This window comes from Mesoplodon densirostris, chromosome 15 (assembly GCF_025265405.1).
Source record: "Mesoplodon densirostris isolate mMesDen1 chromosome 15, mMesDen1 primary haplotype, whole genome shotgun sequence".
Taxonomy (NCBI): domain Eukaryota; kingdom Metazoa; phylum Chordata; class Mammalia; order Artiodactyla; family Ziphiidae; genus Mesoplodon; species Mesoplodon densirostris.
The window spans coordinates 25295621-25317936 of NC_082675.1; the positions used below are offsets into that span (position 1 = coordinate 25295621).

General features: G+C 40.8%; 1 protein-coding gene across 1 annotated transcript in view; it reads left to right on the forward strand.

Annotated features, from left to right (window-relative positions):
- LOC132502471 (sodium/glucose cotransporter 1-like) overlaps positions 1-22316 on the forward strand; it is a 98248-nt gene that overhangs the window by 41857 nt on the left and 34075 nt on the right. The window contains 4 exon segments of the mRNA XM_060118348.1: positions 7616-7716; positions 9173-9232; positions 17961-18065; positions 18297-18321. Of these exon segments, the coding sequence (XP_059974331.1) occupies positions 7616-7716; positions 9173-9232; positions 17961-18065; positions 18297-18321 (291 nt within the window).

A 22316-nucleotide genomic window follows, 5' to 3' on the forward strand; every position in this document is an offset into this window, starting at 1 on the left:
GATCTTTCATTGTTTGTGTATAGGAATGCAAGAGATTTCTGTGCATTAATTTTGTGTCCTGCAACTTTACCAGATTCATCGATTAGCTCTAGTAGTTTTCTAGTGGCATCTTTAGGATTTTCTATGTATAGTATCATGTTATTGGCAAACAGTGACAGTTTTATTTCTTCTTTTCCAATTTGGATTCCTTTTATTTCTTTTTCTTCTCTGATTGCCATGGCTAGGACTTCCAAAACTGTGTTGAATAATAGTGATGAGAGTGGACATCCTTGTCTTGTTCCTGATCTTAGAGGAAATGCTTTCAGTTTTTCACCATTGAGAATGATGTTTGCTGTGGGTTTGTCATATATGGCTTTATTATGTTGAGGTAGGTCCCCTCTGTACCCACATTTTGGAGAGTTTTTATCATAAATCAGTGTTGAATTTTGTCAAAAGCTTTTTCTGCATCTATTGATATGATCATATGGTTTTTATTCTTCAATTTGTTAATATGGTGTATCACATTGATTGATTTGCATATATTAAAGAATCCTTGCATCACTGAGATAAATCCTACTTGATCATGGTGTATGATCCTTTTAATGTGTTGTTGGATTCTGTTTGCTAGTATTTTGTTGAGGATTTTTGCATCTATATTCATCAATGATATTGGTCTGTAATTTTCTTTCTTTTTGTAGTATCTCTGTCTGGTTTTGGTATCAGGGTGATGTTGGCCTTGTAGAATGAGTTTGGGAGTGTTCCTTTCTCTGCAATTTTTTGGAAGAGTTTGAGAAGGATGGGTGTTAGCTCTTCTCTAAATGTTTGATAGAATTCACCTGTGAAGCCATCTGGTCCTGGACTTTTGTTTGTTGGAAGATTTTTAATCACAGTTTCAATTTCATTTCTTGTGATTGGTCTGTTCATATTTTCTATTTCATCCTGGTTCAGTCTTGGAAGGTTATACCTTTCTAAGAATTTGTCCATTTCTTCCAGGTTGTCCATTTTATTGGCATAGAGTTGCTTGTCATAGTCTCTTATGATGCTTTGTATTTCTGCGGTGTCTGTTGTAACTTCTCCATTTTCATTTCTAATTTTATTGATTTGAGTCCTCTCCCTCTTTTTCTTCATGAGTCCCGCTAAAGGTTTATCAATTTTGTTTATCTTCTCAAAGAACCAGCTTGTAGTTTTATTGATCTTTGCTGTTGTTTTCTTTGTTTCTATTTCATTTATTTCTGCTCTGATCTTTATGATTTCTTTCCTTCTACTATCTTTGGGTTTTGTTTGTTCTTCTTTCTCCAGTTCCTTTAGGTGTAAGGTTAGATTGTTTATTTGAGATTTTCCTTGTTTCCTGAGGTAGGATTGTATTGGTATAAACTTCCCTCTTAGAACTGCTTTTGCTGCATTCCATAGGTTTTGGATTGTCGTGTTTTCGTTGTCATTTATCTCTAGGTATTTTTTGATTTCCTCTTTGATTTCTTCAGTGATCTCTTGGTTATTTAGTATTGTATTGTTTAGCCTCCATGTGTTTGTGTTTTTTATGTTTTTTTCCCTGTAATTGATTTCTAATCTCATAGCGTTGTGGTCAGAAAAGATGCTTGATATGATTTCAGTTTTCTTAAATTTACTGAGGCTTGATTTGTGACCCAAGATGTGATCTATCCTGGAGAATGTCCCATGTGCACTTGAGAAGAAAGTGTAATCTGCTGTTTTTGGATGGAATGTCCTATAAATATAAATTAAATCTATCTGGTCTATTGTGTCATTTAAAGCTTGTGTTTCCTTATTAATTTTCTGTCTGGATGATCTGTCCATTGGTGTAAGTGAGGTGTTAAAGTCCCCCACTATTATTGTGTTACTGTCAGTTTCCTCTTTTATAGCTGTTAGCATTTGCATTTGCCTTATGTATTGAGGTGCTCCTATGTTGGGAGCATATATATTTATAATTGTTATATCATCTTCTTGGATTAATCCCTTGATCATTATGTAATTTCCTTCCTTGTCTCTTGTAACATTCTTTACTTTACAGTCTATTTTATCTGATATGAGTATTGCTACTCCAGCTTTCTTTTGATTTCCATTTGCATGGAATATCTTTTTCCATCCCCTCACTTACAGTCTGTATGTGTCCCTAGGTCTGAAGTGGGTCTCTTGTAGACAGCATATATATGGGTCTTGCTTTTGTTTCCATTCAGCAAGCCTGTGTCTTTTGGTTGGAACATTTAATCCATTCACATTTAAGGTAATTATCAATATGTAGGTTCCTACTGCCATTTTCTTAATTGTTTGGGGTTTGTTTTTGTAGGTCCTTTTCTTCTCTTGTGTTTCCCACTTAGAGAAGTTCTTTTAGCATTTGTTGTAGAGCTGGTTTGGTGGTGCTGAATTCTCTTAGCTTTTGCTTGTCTGTAAAGCTTTTGATTTCTCCGTCAAATCTGAATGAGATCCTTGCCAGGTAGAGTAATCTTGGTTGTAGTTTCTTCCCTTTCATCACTTTAAGTATATCGTGCCACTTCCTTCTGACTTGTAGAGTTTCTGCTGAGAAATCAGCTGTTAACCTTATGGGAGTTCCCTTGTATGTTATTTGTCGTTTTTCCCTTGTTGCTTTTAATAATTTTTCTTTGTCTTTAATTCTTGACAATTTGATCACTATGTGTCTTGGTGTGTTTCTCTTTGGGTTTATCCTGCCTTGGACTCTCTGCACTTCCTGGACTTGGGTGGCTATTTCCTTTCCCATGTTAGGGACGTTTTTGACTATAATCTCTTCAAATATTTTCTCAGGTCCTCTCTCTCTCTCTTCTCCTTCTGGGACCCCTCTAATGCAAATGTTATTGCATTTAATGTTGTCCCAGAGGTCTCTTATGCTGTCTTCATTTCTTTTCATTCTTTTTTCTTCATTATGTTTTGCGGTAGTGAATTCCACCATTTTGTCTTCCAGGTCACTTATCCGTTCTTCTGCCTCAGTTATTCTGCTATTGATTCCTTCTAATGTATTTTTCATTTCATTTATTATATTGTTCATCTCTGTTTGTTTGTTCTTTCATTCTTCTAGTTGTTTGTTCTTTAATTCTTCTAGGTCTCTGAATTGTTTTTTTAATTTTTTTTTTAAAAAAATATTTATTTATTTATTTATGGCTATGTTGGGTCTTCGTTGCTGCACATGGGCTTTCTCTAGTTGCAGCAAACGGAAGCTACTCTTCATCACAGTGCTCGGGCTTCTCATCGCGGTGGCTTCTCTTGTTGCAGAGCATGGGCTCTAGGCACACGGGCTTCAGTAGTTGTGGCTCGTGGCCTCTAGAGCGCAGGCTCAGCAGTTGTGGCACACAGGCTTAGTTGTTCCATGGCACGTGGGATCTTCCCGGACCAGGGACTGAACCTGTTTCCCCTGCATTGGCAGGCAGATTCTTATCCACTGCACCACCAGGGAAGCCCTCTTCTAGGTCTTTGTTAAACATTTCTTGCATCTTCTCGATCTTTGCCTCCATTCTTTTTCCGAGGTCCTGGATCATCTTCACTATCATTATTCTGAATTATTTTTCTGGAAGGTTGCCTATCTCCACTTCACTTAATTGTTTTCCTGGGGTTTTATGTTGTTCCTTCATCTGGTACATCATCCTCTGCCATTTCATTTTGTCTATCTTTCTGTGAATGTGTTTTTTGTTCCACAGGCTGCAGGATTTTAGTTCTTCTTGCTTCTGCTGTCTGCCCTCTGGTGGATGAGGTTATCTAAGAGGCCTGTGCAAGCTGCCTGATGGGAGGGACTGGTGGTGGGTAGAGCTGGGTGTTGCTCTGGTGAGCAGAGCTCAGTAAAACTTTAATCTGCTTGTCTGCTGATGGGTGGGGCTGAGTTCCCTCCCTGGTGGTTGTTTGGCCTGAGGCAACCCAGCACTGGAGGCTACAGGCTCTTTGGTGGGGCTAATGGAGGACTCTAAGAGGGCTCATGCCAAGGAGTACTTCCCAGAACTTATGCTGCCAGTGTCCTTATCCCCAGGGTGAGCCACAGCCTCCCCCCGCCTCTGCAGGAGACCCTCCAACACTAGCAGGTAGGTCTGGTTCAGTCTCCTGTGGGGTCACTGCTCCTTCTCCCTGGGTCTTGATGTGCACACTACTTTGTGTGTGTCCTCCAAGAGTGGAGTCTCTGTTTCCCTCAGTCCTGTCAAAGTTCTGCAATCAAATCCTGCTAGACTTCAAAGTCTGATTCTCTAGGAATTCCTCCTCCTGTTGCCAGACCCCTAGGTTGGGAAGCCTGACGTGGGGCTCAGAACCTTCACTCCAATGGGCAGGCTTCTGTGGTATAATTATTCTCTAGTTTGTGAGTCACCCACCCAGCGGTTATGGGATTTGATTTTATCATGATTGCACCCCTCCTACCATCTCATTGCAGCTTCTCCTTTGTCTTTGGATATGGGGTATCTTTTTCGGTGAGTTCCCGTGTCTTCCTGTCGATGATTGTTCAGCAGTTAGTTGTGATTCCAGTGCTCTTGCAAGAGGGAGTGAGCACACGTCCTTCTACTCCTCCATCTTGAACCAATCCTGGATGTGACTTCTTTTTACGCTATTAGAATTATTGCTTAGTGACAAACTGTATTATGGTATTGATAAAGAAAATGGAAATAAAAGAGTAATTTTGCCACTTCAGCTTTCTTTCTTTTATACTTTTATTCAGTCAGCAGATATCCGATGGGTATGAGTTGCTCTTGTCTGGGCCCTCCATGTGGCTTATTCATGTGGTCGGTGCTCAGGCCTCCTCTTACCTGGCTTGGCGGTGGTGAAACTGAAACTCAGTCCTCCCTCCCACCCCACCTTGACACCTGGCTCTCCTCCTTTCCTGCTGCTTCACCAGCCACTCATTCGAGGTCCCCCTGGCTGGTTCTTTCCCATCTCCCTGGCTGCTGAATGCTGGACCTCCCCAGGGCCAGACCCTGGTGTCTCCTTTCCAGTTACCCTCACACACCTGGCGACATGGCATTAAAGACAACTTGCTAGAATGGTAGCAAGTCCCAGCTGTCTCCCTCAACTCCAGTCTTGTGCATCCCGCTGCCCGTTTGACACCTGACTAGAAAGGTCTGTCAGGTCTTGCGCATGGAACATGCATTCTGCACATCTTCTACTCCTGCCGTCTTCCCTGTCCCTGAACGACAACTCCATCCTTCTAGTTGCTCAGGTTGACACCCGTGGAGTCGTGTTAGACTCTTTATTCTCTCTCACCCCAACTTCCAATCCATCAGGAAGTCCTGGGACTCGATTTAAAAAACAGATTTGAAATCCGACCCCTTCGCATCAGTGCCTCCAGGCCCATGCTACCGTCACCCTCACCTGGATTGATTGTAATAGCCTCTTCTCTCGGCGCCCTCCTTCCACTTGTGCTCCTCCACGTCCAACCTCAACAAAGCAGCTGAAGGGTCAGACCATGTCATCTGACTGCTTAAAACCCTCTGGGGACTCCCATATCACCCAGAATGAAAGCCCAGCCTATGTTAGGCCACAGATGATCTGCACCTCCTTACCACTGTGACCTTGAACAATTTAGCCGTGCTCCAGCCTCAGGGCCATTGCCCCTGCTGCTCCCTCTGCCTGGAGGCTCTCTGCTCTCTCAGGTACCCTTGGCTTGCCCCTCACCCCTCCTCACAGAAAGTCGGCCCTGCCCACTGTACTGCACAGCACTTCCTGCCTGCTTTCTTTCTTTTTCTTTTTTCATTTGGGGTATAGTTGTTTTACAATGTTGTGTTAGTTTCTACTGTACAGCGAGGCGAAGTAGAGTTCCCTGTGCTATACAGCAGGTTCTCATTAGTTATCTATTTTATACATATTAGTGTATATTTGTCAATCCCAATCTCCCAGTTCATCCCACCCCCCCTTTCCCCCCTGAGTGCCCATACATTTGTTCTCTACGTCTGTGTCTCTATTTCTGCCTTGCAAACCGGTTCATCTGTACCATTTTTCCAGATTCCACATTTATGTGTTAATATATGATATTTGTTCTTCTCTTTCTGACTTCACTCTGTATGACAGTCTCTAGGTCCATCCACGTCTCTACAAATGGCCCAATTTCATTTCTTTTTATGGCTGAGTAATATTCCATTATATATACGTACAACATCTTTTTTATCCATTCGTCTGTCGATGGACATTCAGGTTGCTTCCGTGCCTGTCTGTTTTCTAACCTTTCTTCTTCTCTGTAGGACTTTACTATTTATCACTGTCTATTGTGCTATAAAATAATCCCCTAATTTATCTTGTTCATCCTCTTCTTCCTAAGAGAATGTTAGCTTCATGAGGGCAGGGATTTGTCTGTTTTACTCACTGATGTATTCCTAGTATGTACAACACTGACACATAGTTGGCAGTGGACGTTTACTAATAGTTACTGAATTTAATGTACTAATGTCTTCCTAGGTCTATATAAACATAGGTAGGTAGATAGAGATATTTTATATTTATACACAGTTGTATAGTGTTATATCATATGGACATTCCACCATTTATGTAACATATTATTGGGCAATTTAGATTGTATATAGTTTTTCATTATTATGATAAAGGTAGCAAACATTCCTAATAGTAAAAATAACTGCTTGAGAAATTATTATGTGCCTCTTCCAAGATTTTTTTTGCCTTATATTTGTTGGTGCTACGGTGTTTGGGTGCCTGTATGTTCTCAGTTATGTCTTACTAGTGCATTTTATGTTTCATGGTTTAAAAACAAAACAAAAAACCTCTGTCATATTTAATGCTTTTGGTATTGAATGCTACTTTATCTTATGTTAGTATCGTCAATGCTGTGTTTTTTGTTTGTTTGTTTTTATCTAAAAGGCTTTGTTATTTTTAGTCTCTCTTAATAATTTGGTTTTAAGTGTATCTTGTGTCAAATATAGCACAGTACTTGGATTTGGATTTGGAACGGAGTGGCTATCTCTACTCAATTAAAATTGGTTTAGGAGGGATTTTGTTCATTTTAAATGCCTCTGGGATTTTTTATTTTGAAAGTAACATATGCTGGTTGTAAAAAAAAAAAGTTACAATCCAAGTATGGAACTTGAAATTTTCTTACCATTCTATTTCTATAACCATGATTCCAGTCCCCAGAAGTATTTTTATATATATACTACCAGAATCACTCCCATCTCTATATAAACATACATGTGCACAAGTGTAATATGCACACACAAAATTTTAATGAGATTATATTATCAATATTGTTGACATTATTTTTTTATCATTTAATAGAGTTCCTTTATTCTTTCTGTATGCTACATTGTATTTCATCATATTCATGTACCTTAGTATTTTAACCATTCTCTTATAATCAGTTAGATTGTTGATATTTTTAAATTACTTCAAACAGTGATGAAATTACACTCCTGCTAATATTTCTGCAGTTGCAAGTAAGTCAGTGGAGTGTGTAGAGGGTGGCAACATAAGAATGCAGTAATACTTCTTTCCCTTCATCCCTTTGTACCTGGCTTCTAATTTATGGTTAGGGTTTGTATAGAAAAAATATGAATGGGAATTCTGCCCAGGGTATAATCCCTTTTGAGGAAATGTATTGATAAAATTCAGGTTGAGTTTATATTTGTGAGAATTCGTTTTTGAAGTTGGACTAAAAGTTCTGATCTGTAATTATCTTTTGATTTTCAAATAGGTGCTTTTCTTTTTGCCTCAAATATTGGCACTGGGCACTTTATGGGCCTGGCTGGAAAGAGGGTGTCTTCAGGGATTGCTGTTGGAGCCTTCGAGTGGAATGTAAGTAGTGCCTTCTGTCGCAGCTAACCTCCACCTTTATCATTGTCCAAATGAAACATAAAAACTTGCTTTCAACCCTGAGTAAATATTAAAGACTCCTTGAGAAGTCATGGAAGAAAGGAACCAAGTCTTTGATTTCTCAACAAGATTGTGCTAGTTTTCATTCTTCTTAGTAAAGTAATGAAGAGATAGAGAATGTTTACATTCCAAGGACCATAGGAATACAGTTAGGAGACTAGTCAGGTAGGGAAAAGATCATATTAACACTTCAATATATATGTGCATAAACATATACATACATACATACACCTATATGTGTGTATGTACATAGACATACAGATATATGTGTATATATACGTGTGTGTGTTTATCAGTATGTACACATTTGCAGTATGCAGTTGACCTTTGAAAAACATGCATTTAAACCATGCACATCCGGTTACACACAGATTTTTTTCAATAACTATAGTACTTGTATTTTCATTTCACAGATCTTTAAATTGACTAAGTGTGGGGAAAAGTTTGTGTTCAATTAGAGATCACAATATGTGGAATCAAAAGAACTAGGGTTTGAGTCCTGATTCTATCCAGATTGTTTCAGCTTCCTGCCCTTGGATGAGTCATTTATCAATTCCTTTGATTTTGAGACAGATTTAGCTTGACTACATGGGGGTCATCACCCCTAACCCCCACATTGTTCACGGGCCAACTGTATACTGAGAATAGGCTCAACTGAGTTCTTTGAGATATTCAGCTGGTTACTACAAAACTCCTAATTGATCGCCTATGAATACCAGGTTTCAACGATAAAACTTATAAAATGGATTATTTATCTAATCTGTGGAATATATTTGTTGTAGGACATAGAATTTGTTCACCTAAATTAATATAAGTGATTTATGTGTCTTGGGTTAATTAACCTATCTCTATATAAATCACCTGTTAATTCCAGACCTGATAAGGTGCCCTGGTCTTTACCACCATTTAGTTCTCAGAATTCGTTCACATCTCCTTCATATATTCAACTTACCCCTTCTTTGTAAAGAAAGCCAGAGCCAAATGCATTACTTAATTTCAATAGCTTGTGTAAATTTTGGTATAGTTTCTCTACCATTTCTATGAATGGTTTCTGATTTTTTTTTACCATCTTTTTTGTTTAATTATAAGCCACCTTCGTTTCTATCTGGAAGTAGGCAAACAATAAATTTTAATAAATATCTTGAAAATTGGCTCAGTTAACCCCCCTAAATTAAGAATGCACCCCTTTATAGGCAAAGATCAAGTGCCTATAAGTTAAGTTTGTTGTACTGGAAGGCTTATGCTTGGGCTGTTATTTGCAAGGTCCCCAGTAATGATACGTTTATTGGGCTCAAAACAGTAACTGAGCTTGCATCTCATTTAAGAGCTTAGCCTAGGTGGGACCCTGATTTAATTGCTCTTCTTTTCTTGGTTTCAGGCTCCATTTATGCTCTGTGTTCTTGGTTGGGTATTTTCTCCCATTTACATTAAGGCTGGGGTGAGTATCCATTAGCAGTTACTTTTTTCTCTACAATATTTTTTCTTACAAATACTGCATATGTACATAAAAACATTCTAGAGGGGTCTTCCCTGGTGGCGCAGTGGTTAAGAATCCGCCTGCCAATGCAGGGGACATGGGTTTGAGCCCTGGTCCTGGAGAATCCCACATGCCGCGGAGCAACTGAGCCCATGCGCCACAACTGCTGAGCTTGTGCTATTGAGCCGGCGTGCTGCGGCTGCTGAAGCCCGCGTGCCTAGAGCCTGTGCTCCGCAGCAGGAGGGGCCGCCACAATCAGAAGCCTGCGCACCGCAGCAGAGAGTGGCCCCCACTCGCCACAGCCCACGCACAACAACCAAGGCCCAACGCAGCCAAAAATAAATTAATTAATTAAATTTAATTAAATAAAAAAAAAATCCTAGAGAACAAGTCAAACTTCTCAGTGTTCTGATCCTTGTACTGAAGAAATGTCTGAAATAACATCATTCTGACTGGTAAACAGAAGCCAGTAACTGCCTACTGTTTCACTCTGGACCTTACTCAAGAGTTCACCTCTTAAGGCTTTTATAGAAAACATTTTAAAACTTTGTTAAAAAATAAGACCTAAATTAAGAGAACAATTCTGTTAATGATTGGAAGACAATAGCCTAAAAATTTTAGTTCTCCCTAAATCCAGAAGAAGATGTTTGAGGAACTTGACAAGCTGACTCTAAAATGTATGTAGGAGATAAGGGGACAAAGATGTCAGTGCCTGGCTGAGAGAGAACAAAGAAGAGACCGTCCAGGCCTAGCATCCACAGGGGTACGTGGCATGATGTCACCAACATGGCAGAATAAGAGTGTTCTGTCAAAGAACTCCAGTTTAGACTGTCACCCACAGGTGAGAGGGCCTTTGTGGAAGTACAGCAGTCATGCTGTTGGAAAAAAAATTACCCACGACTGGATGCATTGAAGAGGGTAAAAGGGACAGGTTCACTTTACGCGTGTCACCGCTCCCCCGAGGTGGCACAGCTCAGTGCCAAGAGAGACCTTCTTAGCCTGAGATTTGTCCCATGGGGGGAGAGCGACAGCATGTAAGTGCCCAGCTACTCTAGCTGCGCAGACTGCTGCCAAAAAGACCTACTTCTTTCTCACTCCATCTAGAATATTCAGGTGTGCTGTATGACCAGGGGGCGGGGAGTAGCTGGGAGAGCAGCACTCAGGGCTCTCAGATGGCATCAAAGGAACACAAATCCTACTAACCCCCTTGCAAACTCTATCAGGCAGCCTGCCAGTAAGCCGCTGGGGGCTCTTCACCTGCAGATCTCCCCAGCTGGCCCTCAGACACCCCAACATTCTTCACGCCTCACCCGCATATGCCTCCACCTTATGGCCAGCTCCCTTAGCTTACCTTCAATTGTGGCAGTGTTGATTCCTGGCATAAAGCTAGTGAGCACACATAGAAAGCCAGCCTGACCCTGTGGGATTGGGAAAGCACACAGATGAGCATTCAGCACCACCCTCAGTAAGGCAAGCAAACTGGAGGCTGTCAGCACTCAGCCTGGCTTTGTAGGATCATGGAAGACATGTGAAGCAGGTGTATCCAAGGAAAGGTCTGAGAAAGCCTCAGAATCCCTAGCAGGACTGATGGAAGGTACTTCTCTCCAAAAACCAGTCAGTAAAAACTGGAGGCGGTGACTGCTTCCTCAAATGCAGAAACAGCAACACAAGACTTCAAGGAACTTGAAAAATGGAGGAAACATGACACCACCAAAGGAACACAATAATCGTCCAGTAACCAACTCCAAAGATTTGCTTGATAAAAAGTTCAAGACAGTTGTTTGAAGGAAGCTCAGTGAGCTACAAGAAAACACAGAAGGACAGCTCAGCGAAATAAGGAAAACAATATGTGAAGGAAATGAGAGGTTTAACAGAGAGATAGGAATCCTAACCGTACAAATTCTGGAGCTGAAGATTACAATGAATGAAATGGAAAATGCAAATGAGGACATCAACAGCAGGCTTGGCAAAGCAGAAGAAAGATTCTGTGAACTCAATGATAGGTCATTTGAAATTACCCAGTCAGAGGAGAACAAAGGAAAAAGAATGAAGAAGAGTGAAGAAAGCCTATGTGAGTTATGGGACACCATTAAAAGAAACAATCTACACATTACTGGCATCCCAGAAGGAGAAGAGAGGGAGAAGCAGGCAGAAAGCTTATTTAAAATGGAGAACTTCCCAAATCTGAGGAGAGATTTGAATATCCAAGATGACAAAGCTCATCAGTTCTCCCCCAAGTTTTAACCCCAAACTATCTTCTCCAAGACACATTATAATAAAACTGTCTGAAATCAAAGACAGAGGAAATTTTAAAAGCAGGAAAAGAAAAAAAATTCCTCACATACAAGGGAACTCCCATAAGGCTATCAGTGGATTTCTCAGCAGAAGGCTTGCAGGACAGGAGACCGTGGGATGATGTATTCAAAGTGGTAAAAGAAAAAGACTGCCAGCCAAGAATACATTATCTGGCAGACTTGGTCTTCAGAAATGAAAGAAAAAAAGACTTTATCAGACAAACCAAAGCTGGGGAAGTTCATCACCACTAGAGCTGCCTTATAAGAAATGGTGGAAGGAGTTTTCAAGCTGAAATGAAAGGATGTTAATTAGTAACATGAAAATATAGTAAGTAGATAGTCAAAATCAGACTACTCAAATACAGTAAGATGGTGGTACATTAACCACTTAACTCTAAAGGTTAAAGGACAAAAGTATTTTTTAAAAACCATAGCTACAATTATTTGTTAACAGATACATAATATAAAAAGAGGTAAATTGTGATATCAAAAACATTAAATGTCAGGCAGAAAGTAAAAGGGTAGAGTTTTCATATGCATTCGAAGTTATCACCTTGAAATAGACTGTTGTATCTATGGAAGCCTCATGGTAACCACAAAGCAAAAAGCTATGCTAGATACACAAAAGAGAAAGGAGAGAATCAAAGCATACTACTATGGAAAATCATTAATTCACAAAGGAAGATAGTAGGAGAGGAAGAAAGTAACAGGGAAACTACAAAACAGTTAGAAAACAACTACCAAGATGTCATTAGTAAGTCCTTACCTAGCAATAATTACTTTACATGTAAATGAATTGAATACTCCAATCAAAAGGCACAGAGTGGATGAATGGATTAAAAATTAACATGGTGGGACTTCCTGGTGGTCCACTGGTTAACACTTTGCCTTCCAATGCAGGGGGTGAGGGTTCGATCCCTTGTCGGGGAGCTAAGATCCCACATGCCTAGTGGCCAGAAAACCAAAACATGAAACAGAAGCAATATTGTAACAAATTCAGTAAAATGGTCCACATCAAAAAAATCTTTAAAAAAAGAATTAGCATGGTGACTATCATTAACAATACTGTATTATACACTTAAAAGTTGCTAAGAGAGTAAATCTTAAATGTTCTCACCACAAAAAAGTGGCAGCTATGTGGGGTGATGGAGATAATAACTTAAACTTACTGTGCTAATCATTTTGTAATATATACATGTATCAGATCACATCACATACCTTAAACTTGTATGATGTTGTATGTCATAGCTCAATAAATCTGGAAAAAAGTAAATAAAGTGTATGTAGAAGAGCAAAGGCATAAGAATTGCAAAGATATTCCTATCAAAGAAAAATAAAAAGGGCTTATCCTACCAAATAGCATGACTTACTATAAAGCTGTAGTAATTAAGACAGTTTGGTATTGGCACAAGGATAAACACATTGACACAAGAGAGAGTGAAAAAGCCCAGAAGCACTCATATGTATGAACACCTGATTTATGACACAGAGGGCATTGCAGATGACTGAGGAAAGGAGGATCAATTGGTTATCATATGAAAAAAATAAAATTGGATCCCTATTCTACACAAAAATAATTTTGGATTGATTAAAGGTTTAAATAGGAAAAGCAAAAATTTGTCTAACTTTTATAAGAAAGTAAAGAATATCTTTGTCCTTGAGGTATGGGAGGATTTTAAAATAAGATACAAAAAGCTCAAATCTCTGGCTAACCACCAAAGTACACAGGCATACCTGAGACCCCAGGGAGCCCAGCCAAAAAAAGATCTGTCTTGCAAAGACAGGACTGTTCCTGGAGAGATTTGTGAGTTTGCTGTGCCAGTGACTGAGCACATTCCCCAGCCCGCACAGGGCAGGCAGTGGAAGACAGAAGTCTTGCTGGTTGGAGGTATCAAGGACATAATTGAGGGCTGGCAAAGCAACCCGAAACTTAGGAGGGGAGCTCCAAAAACAAGGGAGCCAAAGAGAGGGTCAGTCCCCAAATCTCAGTGTAAATTCTGCCCAAACCCTTGACTGACTGCCAGGCTACTCAAGTGCAGGGAAAACCTTCAGAGGACCAGACTAAGTCAGCAGCAGCTGGAAGCTGGAAAACCAAGTGGAGACCTCAGCTTCTGCACTGCAGGGTGGGGGTCAGGGTGGCATGGAAGATATGGTAGTCTGAGTCCAGACACATTCATTCCCTACACAAACAAGAGCACTAATCCTCAGAAGAACAGAATGGATTCTAGAGTGCTACATCATATTATCTATGATGGCCAGTCTTCAACCAAGAATTATTAGATATGCAAAGAAATGGGAAAACAAACATGACCTACACTCAGGGAGAAAAAAAGCAATAAGTAGAAGCTGACTCTGAGCAGACCCAGATGTAGATTTAACAAAACAAAGACTTCAACTTGCCATTATAAATATATTCCAAAATGTAAAGGAAAATGTGATATTAATGAGTGAACAAATAGGGCCTCTCAACAGAGAAACTGAAACTATAGAAAAGAACCAAGTGGGGACTTCCCTGGTGGTGCAGTGGTTAAGAATATGCCTGCCAATGCAGGGGACACGGGTTCAATCCCTGGTCCAGGAAGATCCCACATACTGTGGAGCAACTAAGTCTGTGTGCCAGAACTACTGAGCCTGCACCACGACTACTGAAGCCTGCGTGCCTAGAGCCCATGCTCTGCAACAAGAGAAGCCACCGCTATGAGAAGCCTGAGCACCACAGTGAAGAGTACCCCCTGCTCATGGCAACTAGAGAAAGCCCGCACACAGCAACGAAGACCCAATGCAGCCAAAAATTTAAAAATTTAAAAAAATAAAAAATAAACAAAAGTAAAAACCAACAAAAAAACCAAGTCAAAATTCTTGAGTTGAAAAGCATAGTAGCTGAAATGAAAACTTCACAAGAGGGGTTCAACAGCACAATTAAGATGGCAAAAGAGGGAATCAGTGAACTTGAAGATAAGAATTACTCAGGATAAAGAACAGAGGGGAAAAAACTGAAGAAAAAGGAACAAAACCTCAGAGACCTGCAATACAATATCAAGCAATCGATCAGACATGTAATTGGAGTCCCAGAAAGAGAAGAGAAAGAGGCAGAAAAAATTTTTTGAAGAAATAATAACCGAAAATATATCCTTTGGTGGAAAATGTTAATTTACAGATTCAAAATGCTTGACAAACACTAAATAGAATAAACACAAAGAAAACTACACATAGGTTTACATCACAGTCAAACTGCTAAAAGCAAAGATAAAGAGAAGATTTTGAAAGTGGTAAAAGAAAAGCAACACATTACATGCAGGGAAACAATGATACAGTTAATAGACAACTTCTCATCAGTTACAGTGGAGACCAGAAAACATCAGAATGACATAGTTAGATGCTGAATGGAAGAAAAAGCTGTCAACCAAGAATTCTATACCCAGCAAAAGTATTCTTTAAAAGTGAAGATGAAATATATATAAATAGGGCTTCCCTGGTGGTGCAGTGGTTAAGAATCTGCCTGCCAATGCAGGGGACATGAGTACGAGTCCTGGTCCTGGAAGATCCCACATGCCGCAGAGCAACTAAGCCCGTGTGCCACGACTACTGAAGCCCGTGCGCCTAGAGCCCCGTGCTCCACAATAGGAAAGGCCGCCGCAGTGAGGGGCCTGCACACCGCAACAAAGAGTGGCCCCCGCTCGCCGCAACTAGAGAGAGCCCGCTCACAGCAACAAAGACCCAACGCAGCCAAAAATAAATAAAATAAATAAATTTAAAAAGACAAGAAATATATATAAATATTGAATCATTATGTTGTACATCTGAAACCAATGTAAGGTGATATGTCACTTATACTTCAATTAAAAAAAGAACTTACTGCAAAAAAAAATTTTGAAGGTTATTGGGTAGGTAAAAATTTCTTAGGACACAAAAACCACAAACCATAAAGGAAGAAATTGATATATTGGACTTCAAAGTAAAATTTTAAACTTTAACTCTTAGAAGTATATTTTTAAGAAAGTGAAAAGTCAAGCTAGAGACTGGGAAGGAGTATTTGTAGAACATACTGACAGTAAAAGACTTATATCCTGAATATACATATTTTTTAAAACTCTTAAAGCTTAACAGCAAGAAGACATTTCACCAAAGAAAATATACAGATGGCAAATAATCACATGAAAAGATGTTCACTATCACTGACCGTTAGTAAAATGCTACTTAAAATCAGATCCCATGCACACCCACTAGAATGGCTGAGATTGAAAGGACTGACGCTACCAAGAGCTGGAGAGGTTGTGGAGCCCCTGGGGCCCGTACCTTTCTGGAGAGAACGTTGGAAAACAGGTTGGCAGTTTCTTACCCAGTTACACCGTAGGATCTAGCCATTCTGTTCCTGGGTGTGGCACTTCACCCCACCCCAGAGAAATGAAGACGCACGTCCACACACAGACAGGAAGTTTTAGTCCTAACAGCCGAACCTAGACATAATCTGAATTGGGACAGACAGCACGCAACATGGTACTAGGTGGCACCGAGGAGCCGTTGAGTGACAGCACGGGTGAGAAGCAGGATGTGGTACCAGGTGAAAGCAGCAGGATATAGAAGCGCACACGCTCTTTTTTTGGGGGGGGCGGTTGCATTTATTCTTTATTGATTATGAATACTTTCCTTACTAGCCATATGCATTAAAAGAAAATTGTGAACCAGTAAAATAAACCAGACAGAGAAACAAATACTGCATGATATCAATTATGTGTGGGGTCTTAAAAAAAAAATGTCGAACTCATAGAAACACACAACAGAATGGTGGTTGCCAGGGTTGGAGGAAATAGAAAGGTCTGCTGGTCTCAGAGGGAAGTTCATGAGTGATTTGTGAGCAGGGACTCTGGTGGTTCTGTGACCATTCACACTGGTTTCCCCAGACCTGTGTGACTCCATGGGTTTGAGCTCCAGGGAAGGCGAGTCTGGTGACAGCTGGTTTTCCAAGACTGACAGCTGGTTTTCCAAGACCGGGAAATGATGAGGGTCTTGGCCGCACACCCTTGGGGGCTTAGCAGGGTGTTAGAAAGGCCTTATATTCTGAGTGTGGTGGTGATCACACAACTGTATACATTTTCCCAAACTCATCAAACTTTACACTTAAAATGGGATAATTTTACTGTGTGTAAACCATGGCTCATAAAACTGTTAAAAATGTACACTTGTGGAGAGGGCATTAAAATTGTGGAAGGCTTTGTTTGCCGTGCAGTCTAAAGCCTGCAATTGTGAAGCCATAATCCCAGGAAAATCACCTCAGATTGTGATGGGTTTTGAGATAAAGTCTTTAAAGAAGTAATTAAGTTAAAATGAGGTCGTTAGGGTGGGTCCTAATCCAGCATGACTTTATGAGACGAGGATATTGGAGGCAGACGTGTACAGAGGGAAGGATGAGCAGACGCAGCAGGGAGATGGTCTCAGCCAGCCGAGGAGACAGGCCTGGCATGCATCCTTACTCACGGCCCCGCAAGAACCAGCCCCGGACACCGCGAGCTGCCAGTGCCCAGAGCTACAGGGCAATGCGTTTCTGTTGTGTGAGCCACTCTGTCGTACTTTGTGACGGCAGCCCTGGCAAACTAATATGAGTAGTGAGTGTGAAACAGCTTAGAGCCTGACTGAGAAAGTCAGCCGTGTGTGGCAGCATATGATTAAGAACCAAATGAAGAGGAAATGAATAAAAGCTCCAGGTGTTTAGGAGGGGGCGTGTAGTCCCTGCCAAGCCCCCAGCTAAGACTTCAGAAAGCAGATGGGATTTGCATGTGTGAGGTGGGGGAACAAGAGCACAGGAGGATATTCAGGACCGGAGGCGGGATGGTATTCAGTTACCGCTGGTTTATTCACTGCCGTGAGCCAGGCACTGTGCTAGGAGCAAGGCATCTGATGAGCGAAGAGGGCGCTCCCTGCCGCTGGGCACACACAGCGTGAGATGGTGGAGGTAGAAATGAGCAGGGCGGTCTGGGGCACCAGCACACACACGAGCGGCATTGGCACAGAGGACCAGGTGCGAGAGCTGTGGAGTCAAGTTGTGTCTCCCTTGAGCCCTTGGTATATTTGTAGTATGTGATAAAAACATTTGATTTTGCTCTATGATTATTTCATGAAAGTGATTTGTCATCGTTTGACATATTCAATTAGCTGCATTTACTTCTGCTTTCCAAAGGTTAGACAGGAAGCTAAATTCCAAGCTTCCTGAAGACAGCGGTTTTGCCTCTTCTTTCCTAGTTCTCCCATCTTAACAGGGGTCCGTGTAATGCAAAGCGAGAGTTGGTGACCCTGCACCTGGTACTCCTGGGCCGCTCCCACCGTCAGCCGCATCTCTGTGACAGCCAGCACCTTGTGAGCACTCTGCCTGATGGTGGCTTCTCTTGTTGCTCCTACAGGTAGTAACATTGCCCAAATATTTGAGGAAGAGGTTTGGTGGCTACTGGATCCAGTTCCTCCTCGCTATTCTGTACTTATTCCTTTATATCTTCAGTAAGATCTCGGTGAGTTGTGTAAAAGCCAGCCCAAGGAAGAAAAACACAAAAAAATCGATAGGCAGGACTATGCTAGGTTTGTCACAGCAGTTTACTCTGGGGTCCCATAAGTTACTTGTCGGCCTCTGCTGTCTAAGCTAAAGTGGAGAAAAAATAGCTTAATCATACACAAAATGAAAGGCAGAGGCATCTTCTTTGCCTCCCAAGCCTGGGTTACAGGCCCCTCCTGTGTGTTCCCAGAGAACCCTGGGCGTCATGTCATCAGGTGATGCCACTCCCCTGCTGGAAACAATCCAGGAACCCCACCACCCTTACAAGAGAACTGAACCTCGTGTTATGACCTGTGAAGCCTTCCCACCCTGGCCCTGGTTCTGGCCTCGTCTCCTCCCCTGTACTCGCCGTATCATTTCTCAAATCCAGCAAGCTTATTCCCACTTGAAGCCCTTGACACCTGCTCTGTACTGTGTCTGGAATGTTCTTCCCCAAGATTTTTGAAATGTCACCTCCTGGGAGATGTGATCCGCCCCTGAGTGTGTGATTCCATGATTGTTCTACCTCTACGTCTTTGTTCTCTGGACTTGCATCACTACCACATAACGTGACTTTTTTTTTTGATGGTACATACCTTGATTGTTCATTGTGTCACATAAATAAGTCATACCCCCCAGGTCCAAAACTTCTTAAGAACCAGAGCCATTGTATCCTTCACACAATGAGTCTGATGCACATGGTAGGTGCTTAGTGAGTAAGACGAATGAAAATAATAGCTGAGGGGCTCCCCTGGTGGTGCAGTGGTTGAGAGTCTGCCTGCCGCTGCAGGGGACAAGGGTTCGTGCCCTGGTCCAGGAAGATCCCACATGCCGCGGAGCGGCTGGGCCCGTGAGCCATGGCCGCTGAGCCTGCACGTCCGGAGCCTGTGCTCCGCAACAAGAGAGGCCACGACAGTGAGAGGCCCGCGTACTGCAAAAAAATAAAAATAAAAATAGCTGATATGAATTGAGAATCAGGTACCGTGCAGGCATTTATCTGTATTGCCTCATTAAATATCACAGTCATCATGAGGCATAACTACTTTTATTATCCTCATTTTACTGATGAGGAAGCTGAGTTACTCTAACAAGTTAACTAACTTGTTCATGAAACACACCAAGAGTAGAACTCAAAGCTGGGTCCCTCTAACACCAAAGCCCCCGATATTTGAATAGCATATTACTGTACCTGTAGTGACAATTACACTCACCTTCAAGTGGAGGCTTCCTCCCACTAGCTAGGAGTATCCTTAGTGAGGTTGGCGGTACACACTGTTCCATGAGTCAGAGATTGGTCTTGCAGAAACCTAGAAGGAAAAGCTCTTGGCTCAGGTATGGAAAAATTATTGAAATGATATGCTAGTTCAGTTGAAGGGTTATGGTTCCATAGAGCATGTTGTTGAGCCTCATGGAAGGAGAACAGATAGACTCACACAGAATCACAAACCTCAGTCTTACCATTCAGTAAGCATTAGTGCTCCATGAAGTATACTCAATGTTGTGTTGCTGGGACACAAAATACATGTCAGGCATGCTCCAAGGAATTTTGTAATGAGATGGGAAACAATCACTGATTTGAGTGACACAACTATAAACTATAAAACATTCTAAGCCATTGTGTTTGCTCAATGTTAATGGTAAATATCAACTTTATTAAAACTTGCTAAGACCATCCCAATACTTGAGAATGATATCCAATTAAACTTCAGGGGCAGGTGGAATATTCCATTTAATGTTAGCAATTATATCTCTAAATAATTATATATCATTTACTGTTATAGACTGAATGTTTGTATCCCCCCAAAATTCATAAGTTGAAATCCTAACCTCCAATGTGATGGTATTGGGATTTGGGACCTTTGGGAGGTGGTTAGGTCATGAGGGAAGAACCTTCACAAATGGCATTAGTGCTCTTATAAAAGAGACCCCAGAGAGCTCCCTCGACCCTTCTGCCACATGAGGACACAGTGAGAAGATGGCCAACACCCTGTCAGCCAGCACCTTGATCTTGGACTTCCCAGCCTCCAGAACTGTGGGAAGTAAGCCATTCACTATATGGTATTTTGTTATAGCAGCCCAAACAGACTAAGACATTTTCTGAGAAATTTAATGGGATTTTCTTTTTTTACCAGAGTATTCATGCTAGTTCTTTTGATAAGTAAACTATTTGGGAGAGGCGTTGTTTTCCTTTAAAAATATACAAGAACTTGTACATCCAAGTGAATGTTGCCTTCAAACAAGTCACCATGGGAACCCATGCACATACAATTTTATTTTTTTATTTCTAATTTTTAGGTAGTTTTTAGGTAAGGTAAACAAAACAAAAGGGTACACAGTGAAATATTTAGCACCCTCAGTTTCTCAATTTGACTCCCCAGAGCCAACCAGTGTCATAAGTTTTGTGTACATCCTTCCAGAGACGGTCTTCATATGTACAAGCAAACCTTGGAGATATTGTGGGTTTGGTTCCAGACTACAGCAATGAAGCAAATACCACAATAAAGCAAGTCACATGAATTTTTTGGTTTCCCAGTGCATATAAACTTATGTTTAGACTATACTGTAGTCTGTTAAGTGTACAATAGCATTATGTCTAAAAACAAGGCACATACCTTAATTTTAAAATAATGCTGTTGGAAAAATGGCACTTATAGACTTGCTCGTTTCATGGTTGCCACAGACCTTCAATTTGTAAAAAAAAAAACACAAGCACACATGGTATCTGCAAAGTGCAGTAAAGCAAAACACAGTAAAATGAGATATGCCTGTACAAATATTTTTTTTAATCTGTGAGATATATATCTTAATAGAATCAGAACATCTTAAAGCCCGTTTTTCCACCACTGGAACTATATCTTAGGCACATTTCTATATCAGCAAATAGAGATCTACTGCATCTTTTTTGCTTTTGTATTTGTAATAAACTTTTTATTGAAAAGTGCACAAATCAAAGTGGATAGCTAGATGAAGTATCACAAAGTGAACACACTCTGGTAGCCAGCACCCAGGTCAAGAAGTTGTCTTTTTGTTTCCTTCTTTTCCAAACTTTATACTTTTGTTTCTTTTTCTTGCCTTCTTACACTGGCCAGGACCTTTAGTACAGTATTGAAGACAAGAAGAGGCATTAGTCCTCCTTGTCTCATTCCCAATTTAGAGGGAAAGCTTTGAATATTTCACCATTAAATAAAATGTTTGCTGTCAATTTTTTGTAGATATTTTTTGTCATACTAACCAAGTTCCCTTCTATTCCTAGTTTGCTAAGATTGTTTATCATGAGCAGGTTTTGAATTGTATCAAATGTTTTTCCACATCTACTGAGGTGATTATATTATTTTTCTCCTTTTTCTTTTAACACAGTTAATTACATTGACTTGGTTTTGAGTGTTAACCTTGCATTCCTGGATTTGTCAAGAGATACCTCAATTTCCTCTCCAAAGTGTCAATTTTAACTTATATTCTCAGAAATGTATGAGAATATGTGTTTCTTAACCTCTCAGCCAACACTTGATGTTTTTGTGTTTTTTTTTAATTTTTAAAAAATTTTTATTTATTTTTTTTAGCTGCACTGGGTCCTTGTTGCTGTGTGCGGGCTTTCTCTCTAGTTGGCGGTGAGTGGAGGCTACTCTTCCTCGTGGCGCGTGGGCTTCTCATTGCAGTGGCTTCTCTTGTTGCAGAGCACAGGCTCTAGGTGTGCAGGTTTCAGTAGTTGTGGCACGCGGGCTCAGTAGTTGTGGCTCGCAGGCTCTAGAGAACAGGCTCAGTAGTTGTGGCACACGGGCTTAGTTGCTCCACGGCATGTGGGATCTTCCCGGACCAGGGCTTGAACCCGTGTCCCCTGCGTTGGCAGGCAGATTCTTAACCACTGTGCCACCAGGGAAGCCCAACACTTGATGTTTTAAGACTTTAAAAAAATATGCCCAGTAGGTGAAAGGGGAAAAACAAGTATCTCATTTTTGTTTTAATTAGAAGTTTCCAGACACTGGTGAGGTTGAGCATCTTTTCATATACTTAGTGGACATTTGTATTTCCTCCTTTGTGGATTACATGTTCATATTCTCTACCACATTTCTTTCCAATAGTTTCCCTTGGCTATTGATGTGTGAGTCCTTCATACATGATGCAAATCTCTTCTTTTATTCTAACAAATTTTTAACTTGATTTCAGTCATATAAATTTAAAATTTTGAAGTCAAATTTGTCAACCTTCCTTTTCCTTTCTGTGTCTTGTTGAA